Source organism: Leiobunum rupestre, chromosome 8 (genome assembly GCF_980474605.1).
Source record: "Leiobunum rupestre chromosome 8, qqLeiRupe1.1.hap1, whole genome shotgun sequence".
Lineage (NCBI taxonomy): Eukaryota > Metazoa > Arthropoda > Arachnida > Opiliones > Sclerosomatidae > Leiobunum > Leiobunum rupestre.
Window position 1 is genome coordinate 18,183,821 of NC_143391.1, and position 10,447 is coordinate 18,194,267.

The 10,447-nt window shown below is 38.6% G+C and overlaps 1 protein-coding gene across 1 annotated transcript in view; it reads right to left on the reverse strand.

Annotated features, from left to right (window-relative positions):
- LOC149932557 (uncharacterized) overlaps nt 1–9,775 on the reverse strand; it is a 56,267-nt gene extending 46,492 nt beyond the window's left edge. The window contains exon 1 of the mRNA XM_090155813.1: nt 8,761–9,775. Within this exon, the coding sequence (XP_090011939.1) occupies nt 8,761–8,922 (162 nt within the window). The 5' untranslated portion in view covers nt 8,923–9,775. The remainder of the gene's footprint in view (nt 1–8,760) is intronic.
- Nucleotides 9,776–10,447: the final 672 nt, after the last annotated feature.

A 10,447-nucleotide genomic window follows, 5' to 3' on the forward strand; every position in this document is an offset into this window, starting at 1 on the left:
TGTATCTCTTGTCAATTTGGGTAAATATACTTAAATTGGGTAAATTGTGGTAAATACACATTAAATGGGTAAATTTGGGTAAATATACGTAGATTGGGTAAGTTTAAGTAAATTTGGGTAAATATACGTAGATTGGGTAAGTTTGGGTAAATATGGGTAAATTTGGGTAAATATACGTAAATTGGGTAAGTTTGGGTAAGTTTGGGTAAATTTGGGTAAATATACGTAAATTGGGTAAGTTTGGGTAAATATGGGTAAATTGGGTAAGTTTGAGTAAATATGGGTAAATTTGGGTAAATATGGGTAAATTTGGCTAAATATACGTAGATTGGGTAAGTTTGGGTAAATATGGGTAAATTTGGGTAAATATACGTAAATTGGGTAAGTTTGGGTAAGTTTGGGGTAAATTTGGGTAAATATACGTAAATTGGGTAAGTTTGGGTAAATTGGGTAAGTTTGAGTAAATATGGGTAAATTTGGGTAAATATGGGTAAATTTGGCTAAATATACGTAGATTGGGTAAGTTTGAGTAAATATGGGTAAATATACGTAGATTGGGTAAGTTTGAGTAAATATGGGTAAAGTTGTTTAATTTCCGTAGAGAAATTCAAAATGAAAGCCCATTCTTGTCAACCCTTTTAAGGATTTTCCAGTTACACGAAGTTCTACTTACCGAGTTTAAACGAAATCAAAGTTAGGTTAACAAAATCGCGACTGCTTATAATTTAACGCTTAAGCGTACGCATGAAAGACGCTCTGAGTTAATAATTAAGTAGTGGTTTCCGAGAAAAAGAACGTTAGCAAACAGTCGCGAGATTATTAATTTCGTACTTCGTCGGGCAATGAGAGAAGTGCAAGAATTCCCAGTCACATATATGCTTTGTTCGGTATATCCGGCTCAAACCTTTAATTAACTCGTACTTTGTTTTAAATAGAGCAACATCAAAGGGAAAATCGTATCAGATTTGGTCTACAAATTTAAATAATACGTTTTCACACAGAGGGTCTATACGGATTAAACGCAATTTAGGTCGTAGACTTCTCGATAAAAGTTGTAAAGCCAATTGTTATATAAAATAATGTGAAATGTATCATCAATATTGATTATTGCCGGTCTATCGCGAGTGGTAATGAATTGAGGGTCGTATTCAATCATTAATGAGGTAGCACCCATTGAATTGGGAATAGTACTGCTAGAATTACAACTACGATTTCTGTTCCCATGGTGACGCGGGACCATTCTCGTCCAATAAAGAAACTTTATCAACTTTATCATTAGGCCGTGGCGACACCTATCTTCGGTCGCGTGAACCAGGAGCGAGGGTAATTTCTATAAGGAGTAACTGTCGTCGCTAATGAAAGATGTCGCCACGGTAGAATGATAAATATCATAAAGTCTCCTTATTGGACGAGAATTGTCCCGTGATAGCCAGATTTATCTGTACCTCTATTTATTCCCAACGCAATGGTCGCACCATCAGCGTCCAAGTCAGAGATAAAAATGTGATGACGTAAGTCACGAAACATGACGTATAATACACGTCACACTCCAATAGGTGAAACTATAAAGTCCAGGGGGGCTGAAAAGATGGTAGTCACTTGACTTTGTGGAGAACCGCAACGCCATCTATCCTAAGAAATACGAATTATTTTTCATTTTATTTTGCTAATGGTGGTTTCAATTTTGATCGATTCGTCTAAATGATCTATTTATTATTATTAATTAAAACATTTTGTAATAGAAAGGTGTAAGTTAATTGGCTGTCTGCAGTATCTGGAAGGAATAATTTTTTTCTTTACCGTCGCCCGGCCAACTATGAACACGAGTTACCGAATCGAAGTTGGCTGTGAAAAGGTAGTCACGTGATTTTGTTTTCCCATTTCAACAAGTTGGTTAAGACCAAATTTACTTTATAGTTTCACCTATTAGCGGCCTTAAATTTGCAGTAGCTTGACTCGAAAAGGAACGGATGAATTAATTACTTCGGTGATAGAGGGAGGCAGGGAGTGTGTGGTTTGCTGAGGAAACGATTCATCAAGCATCATTGTCAAGGCTAGCAAAAGACGACGCGATTTCTTCATACGGTCAATCAAGAGAGAGACACCTGGAACGTGATCATTCAACTCGATTATCCAACCATAAAGAAGCACAACAGATGCATTATAACGTATACCCTTCGATAGGACAAACTTCACCCGTTTCGGTACAAAATCTTACACCTTTCTAGCGGACAACCTAATGAAGAGCAGAGGCGGAAGCGGGTGCGGAAAAGGGTCAATTTAGCAATCTAAAGGGAGGGTGTCGTTGGCCCAGGGGCGCCAATGGCAAAGAAAATAAAATCAGTCCAAAGTTGCCGAAGGTAGGGTTCCCCATGTTTGGATCGAAAGAGATTGATGTTAACACGGAAAGTCATTTGATGGTGACACGCTCACCGTCGATTAAAAAAACTCCCCCCCCCCTTTTTTTTAGCACCCTCCCCCCCTGCTGGGCTCTCGTATCGATCTGGGTTCCGATTCGATCGATTCAACCCTAAAGTCTCCACTGCCTAGATTAGCCTCTATCACCCGGGCTATGGCTGACTATTTTTGACAGAGGGGAGGCAATTGCCCTTTTAGGTGTCTCCCCCTTTTCATCCTGGGATTTGATGGAAAACACCGTGGCAAGCAGAATCCGGCGAGAAGGTCATCGAAAAGCGGACGATGTTGCGTCGATATATGTTGGCCAAGCGCCGTTCTGTCACCGCGCCTAAAATCTGAAAAATTTTGATAAATGACGCGGGACTTGGTTCGAAACTTTTCAATAGCTTTTCAAACAGATCACTTTTCGAACTCGTTCCAAATATTGCGAAAGATAAGAAAATATTATATTTTCCAGTCGAAAAGTATTTTCTAGTACCGAAAATACTTTGTAAAGTTATAAATTTTGGCAACGGCATAAAAATTTAATTCAATTTATACCTTTTTTTTATCAGACAACAATTTATCCGAGCAGCTGATAAATTATAGAATTATAAAATAGGTCGAATTTATTGGTTTTTTGAACAAGACTTTCGAGTATAGACTCAAAATTAGTATTGTAAGTCGGAAAATTTTACGCGGAAAATGACCGAGGCCTTTTTTCCGGAACATTTTCCGAATTTTTCCGAAAAAAAATAAAAAAGTTTTCACTCCATGATTAGTCTAATATATTGCTTGCAAATTTAAATAAAGCTACATTTTCGCCTAAATTTTTCAAATATGAAAGTAAAACTAAACTAGTTTAAACTGATTAACAATGTAACACTATTAATGTTTTGTAGTATGTTTACTGATATTAGACATTTTATATCGATAAAAAGTTAAAAACATTAAAAACCCTTTAAAAGTAATTTGTTTCAATTTTTTATTTTCCGATTTGCGGAAAATGTTCTTGAAATTTTTCCGCATTTTATTTTTCCGGAAAATTAACAACACTACTCAAAATGTTTCATATTTAATAGAGATGACGCCAATGCGAGTGATAATTAAATATTTCTGGCATCATTACCGCAAGTTTTTTAATTTCCTAAAACAGTGAGAGATTATCCTAGGGGCATTGAAGTACGAACGCGTACCTGTACGAAACGCTCCGGGTAAATTTCCAGGTAGAAGCGTAAAAGAAAACTTCGAAACGGTCGGTAATATAGAAAGCGGGGCCCGACCTCATCTCGGACTCACTAAGCGCGAATCTCTTCAGCGACACGATCTAATATTCCTGGCGGGGCATCATCATTCCAGCCTAAACGCTACAGCATTCTTACGCCGCAATAAGCTACTCTCCGGATAGAAAGAGAGGCTGAAGAGCGAAGACTGAGGAGGATAAATCTTTCCGGAGCTCGTTACTATGGCGACCGTAATTAGCTCTCTTTTCAGCGTTCTTTCAGGGTGGATGCACCCGTGACGTCAACGCCGCTAAAAATTCTCCAAATTAGATCGGAGGGAGCGAAAACAGCGACAGTTAGAAGAGAGAGATCCGAGTTGAGAGAACCTATAAATATAATCCCCGAATGCCCGAAATGGAAAAGATTCATTCTCGAAGACTAATCTCATCACTAACGAACATTTATATAAACTTTAGGGTGTTGCGGATGGCGAAGTGGTTGTAATTAGAAATAAGTAATAACACGCTGACCTTCTGCTCGCGTGATATTAGAACTTGAATATGGCGCGTGGTAAAATTTTAAATCAAATTAAAACTAACGAACGACTGAAGAAGAGCCTCGGCTCGAAACGTCTTGTATAAAATAAGTTTTATATTCTAATACCATGCCGTTTTCTCTGAATTAAACATAATTTCTACTAATATTCACCATGGTAAATAATAAGTTTAATATATACGATTATATACATGATCAGAGACATGTATCATCATTTTATCGGACTCGTCATGTTGGCAATACTTTGGCAAGAGTATCGAATCAACTAACCTTCTTGAGTAAATGTAAGTCATGGAATTTGATACCTAATGGATTACGAATTAGATCATCCTATACACCCACGTCGGGTGGGAATGTAAGAATTCAACGCGACACTTATACTCTGGAGAGTAGCATCCTTCATGATAGTATTCTAGCCCTAAGACGAAAGAAAGCGGACCTTCAAAAAGAATTTAAATTTCTCTCTAACCGCCTCTCCAACACCCTTGATACTCAGATTTTATCAATTTTACTTGACGTTATCTCACGTTCTAACTCTAAAGAGTTCCAAGAAGCTAAATCTAAACATATCCGAAAATTCAACGAACTGTGCCTCAGACACGCTACAAGTAATCCGAAATCGAGACATCACATTGATCATCCATCTAACCCTTCTATAATCACCAACCTTTCTAATCGACAATTGACAACCGGCGAAACTTCGCTACTAGAAAAGGGTCTTAACTTCAAACCAACACAAACCAATCCCAATATCAATGATATCTATGCTACAACTGAAAATTTCTTACGCACTTCAAAACAATCCGATCAAGATAAACAGGAAATAAGGAGTCTAATCAAAAATTCGTTCAAACACGAGAAACAAGTGAAAAACTTAACTCCATCAAATCTAAACAAAATTGAAAGAACAGCTCTCAAATTCTTTAAAGAAAATAAGGACATTATTGTTTTAGAAGCGGATAAGGGTAAAAAAGTAGTTGTTATGGATAGACTTGATTATGTTCACAAGATGGCTGAGTCTTTAGATAAGAACAATTACTTAAAGCTAAAAAATGACTGTACTCAGGACATTGATAGGAAACTTAGGATTATTATAAATCAAGCGGTGAAATCAAAAGAAATTACGGAAAAGGAGAGATTTAGATTCTATAATGACAATGTTCAGACCCCTCATATTTATGGAAAACCCAAAATTCATAAGCCGAATAACCCACTACGAACTATAGTAGCTTCATATGGAAACCCAACGTACAACACGGGAAAAATTTTATGTAATATAATTTCCCCTTTAATTGGAAACAATATTTCTTGTTTAAAAAACTCTGAAGATTGTATTAAAAAACTAAAATCCCATTGCCCTGTCTTATCCCAGAATGACGTCTTAGGGAGTTTTGATATAACCGATATGTATGGTAGTATCCCTATAAATGAAGCCCTTAAATTATTGGAATCTAAATTGAGAAATGACCCTAATTTATTACAAAGATCTCCTCTTAAAATCAATACAATTCTTAAGCTTTCCGAATTATGTTTAAATAGTACTTATTTTGACTTTAATTCCCAAATTTATAAACAAAAAGACGGCCTAGCAATGGGGAATCCATTATCACCGGTTATAGCAAATCTCTTCGTGGAAAATCTAGAGGATACCATTTTTGGGTCGGACATGGACAAAAATCATTTGGCTTGCTGGCTTCGTTTTATGGATGATATATTTTTTGTATGGAAGGGAGACTTGGATTCATTAACGACTTTTCACAATGATTTAAATAATTTACATAACTCTATTCACTTCACTCTTGAACTAGAAGTTAACCACGAAATTCCTTTTTTAGACCTATTTATTAAAAATGTTAATGGTAAACTAACCTTTTCATTATTCCAAAAGCCTACTCATTCAAAAACCTTTTTAAACTTTAATTCAAACCACCCCAACCATGTAAAAACATCAGTCGTAAAAGGTTTAAAACACCATATTGAATCCATATCTGATAACCCAATTGCGGATAAATTAAAAATTAAAAATCAGTTAATTGAATCAGATTATCCAAAAACACTTATAGAAACCATATTTGACAGAAACTTAATCAGCATGCCTTCTGATATGAAAAGTAAACCTAAAGAGGAGGTTTTAGTTTTACCCTATATACCTAAAACCACAGAGAAACTTAAACGTATTTTGAAAAATTATAAAATAAACTTAGTATCAAAAACCACTAATATACTAAAAAATCAAATTTCTCATTTAAAACCTAAAATAGAAGATTCCGCCATTCGAGGCGTTATTTATGAAATCCCTTGCTCATGTGGAAAAACGTATATTGGTGAAACAAAACGTTCCATTTTAGACAGGATACGTGAACATAAATCCTGCGTGGCTAAGGGCGATATGAATAACGGAATTTCAAAACATATTTGGTCTACGTTAAACCACTCTATTAAATGGGATGATTACAAAATTTTAAAACGGGAAACCAATTGGTACAAAAGAAAATTCTATGAAGGATTGTATATTCGTAAACTAGGTAATTTAAATTTAGATAAAGGATGTCAAGAAGTAACTAATTGGGGTAATATTGTGATTTAAAATTTTATTTTATTTTATTTTATATTTATATTTTAATAATTCACACTGACTTACATATACTTTGGATTTATCGGTTACATTGATTCTATTACACACGTAAATTGTTAAAATCAGTAAAACTTTTGTTTATTTTTTAACACGCTGACCTTCTGCTCGCGTGATATTAGAACTTGAATATGGCGCGTGGTAAAATTTTAAATCAAATTAAAACTAACGAACGACTGAAGAAGAGCCTCGGCTCGAAACGTCTTGTATAAAATAAGTTTTATATTCTAATACCATGCCGTTTTCTCTGAATTAAACATAATTTCTACTAATATTCACCATGGTAAATAATAAGTTTAATATATAAGTATTTATCTCCCTATCTCGCTAATATGCTTTGCTGGAAACACGAACCTTTAGGTAGTATATACATAGTATAGTCTATATAAATATATATAGAATATGTATAATATAGTCTATATAAATATATATAGAATATGTATAATATAGTCTATATAAATATATATAGAATATGTATAATATAGTCTATATAAATATATATAGAATATGTATAATATAGTATATATAAATATATTTTACATATATCTAATTTGGCAAAATTTTAGCATCGCTTACGTCACGTACTCTTAATATTTGCCACACCATTCAGCAAGTGTTATCTAACTGAAAATAAAATATCTGTAACCCGTACAGTAAATTTTAAATTGATAGACGCTTTTCAATTTGTCACGGGCACAATTGAGCGTAAACGTTTCATCCTATTTAGATTGTCAAATAAAATATACATCAGAACTAAAGTTTCTACATCCTCAATTAAAGAAAGTGGGTCGACCAATTGAGAAATTCGCAAGCGCTAAATCACGGACGTATTTTATCTACGCACTTCTTTAACCGCACCCCCCTCCACCCCCCGCTACCTAATTTAAGTCTACCAAAGCTTCCTTTGACCTTTAAAAGGTTTTGGCGACGAAACGCGTTTGATACGCTTCTGGAAATCCGATAAGGGTTGGTACACAAAATGGAAAGCGGAACATTGCTTTTAGAGTGGACAATCACTCGAGATCTGTTTCCCAAACTATAACGGAAATTACGTATTAAAAAACCCCAATTCTTAAAATTTCGGTGTATAACGAGGTATACGTATAGATGACGCTAGTAGTCTAGACCCCGTAAATTAACTTCTCCCCGCACACTGGTGTTCGGCGTGTGGAATACTTCTACAGGCGTTTGACCTATTTTTTTCATATCTTTAAGGCTCAAATATAGAAACAACCGCGCGCGGTAAAATCTCGAGCGCGAGACGGAAATTAATTATTCATCGATTTTTCCCAAAATATTCCGCGCCTAAATAATTTAACTTCGGGCTCTCGCCGAAGATGCAATTATTTTTTTCGATGCCTGACTTGTAGACCGTATACAAAAGATGTCGAAATACATCGATTTTTCGAAGAAGTGGGGCCATATTTTAGGAAGAGGAAATGAAAGATACGGAGAGTGCGGAGGGAGGGGGGTCGTTGCGGTAGGCGATATACGGTGGGTGGTGCGCGGAGGAAAGCTCGCCATCGACCCAGCCAGAAGGTCTTTTGGCGTACTGCGGATGCGAAACTTCGGATGGATGCGCTCTCCCGATCTTACCCGACAATACTCGGCCTCTTACACCTCCCCAACGTCTCCGCCCAGCCTTTTCCCTCGCAACGGCGGCTATACGTTTTGAGGCCGCTTTCGCGTAAGTCACGGAGTGGTGAATGACGGCCATCTGACGAGAGAGAAAGAGAAGACAAACTTGAGGGTCAAATTTGGGGGATCTCTTTTCGTTTTTATGGGTCATTAGGTGACCCTCAAAAGAAGACGAGCCCTTTTAGGATAGCGGTATATATGATAAAAGCGCGCTTTGTTTACTTTCCACCCTGTAAACAAGTGGGGTGGATTTAGCGTGACGGGACGGTGGCTTAGGCAACAAGTTTAAATTAAAATTGAGAAAGAGGGACCTACGATTTTGTGGTTGAGGTTGGTGAGTTCCTTCTCGGTGACTTTCCTTCTCTTCTGTTCTTGTTGCTGCCTCTTGTACTCGGTGATCTTGTAGGCCAGGTACATGCCGGGCAAGGCTAGCACCACCAAGGGTTTCATCAGCGAAGAGTTCAAACTGCGTGGCATGGTCGAGCTGTGGCGCGGAATTACGCTTCAATTAATACACGAGCGACTTTAGCTTTTGCTTTTTTTCAATTTAAAAATTCTTATGTTTTGAACGTTTTGAAGAAGAAATTTAAAAAGAGTGTTCCCCGGACTTGATCGTAAAAAATTAAATCTAGAGCCCAGAAGCGGGCTTATTTCTTCTTCCTCCGGTCTATTTACAAAGTGTCGAGGGGTGATTTTTCGTTCGGTATAATTGTCCTTTCGGTGGCGAGAATTGAACGGGGGGAAGCGCGGAGATCGAGCGTCTCATCTCGGATTTTCGAAAAACGCGTCGAGAGGGAATATTTCGCTAAGCCTCGGTCTTGTCAAAAGAAGACGGCGGCGGAAGAGTCTGGAGATCGGCGGCGCGGCAACGTCGGTCGGGGCCAAACTGATCGAAGAAGGGCCGTTTCTGGTGGGATCTCGGCGGGAGGAGAAAGAGAGGAACCGCGCGACGGGAGCTTTTCTTCGGAAGTGGGCCGGTGATGGTGCTTTTGGGGGCCCAAAAGGGACCCCTTCGTTTCGGATTCCCGCTCGGGGAAGGATTTCCCTCGGACCGCGGATGGAGAAGAGAAGGGGACGTTGGCGCGAAAGGAGAGAGCACGCGACGGGAGGGAAGCTCTTCGGGAGCCCGCGCCTGCTGGTTTCGGCAACCCGGCCACGACGCGAATGGCCTCTTCCCCTTCGTTCGGATTTTCGCTAGTTCGTCGCCAACGACGACGGGATAAGAAACTAGGCTCGGAAAAGGCTTCCCGACATTCGGGAGAAGAGGGGGGAGGACGCCGAGAATATAAGGAGAATCGCCAAACGGTCAAGCGCACGCGCCACGCGGAGACGTCATCGAGACGATGATGGTCTCGACATAACGCCGCTTCTCCGCAAATGCGCGCGCCGCCGATGCCCGATCGAAACTTCTTCCTTCCACAACCCGCGGGGGGCAACCAACTGTGGGGGGAGGGCAGGGGGGCCCGGCTAGTCGCGGAATGTACCTCGGAGCCCCGAGAGAAGAGAGAAAAATCGGCCTTCCTCAATCGAAATAATTTGAGTTTTTACGAGTGGCGATAATTTTGGCAGAAAGCCCCTATTACCTCGGCGATAAAACAACCTTTTGAATGGCCATACCAGCCCAAACGGCAGATCCCCCAACTATCAAAAGCCATTCTTTCTCATAAGAGGGCCAGCGGATGTACGAAAGGACAGCCTCGAATTAGTCGCGTTATCTGCCCCGAAGGCATTCGCCAATCGTTATTATATTCACTTTTTTAGGGTTTCTTAAAAAGATCGGATCGTTTTCGAGTGTTTTTGAGCGTTCGAAAATATCAGAGCGGGTCATTTAGCGATGCGGTTTTGAACTTCAACTTTAACGTTGATTCAAGGTTCTTCAGTAATTAGGGCTGAGCGAGTACTCGATCATCATCGAGTAGCCGACATATTTTTAGGTCTGGTACCCGAACTCGTAACTCGATTAAGAAAAATGCAATACTCGTCGATTATCGAGTATCGAAAA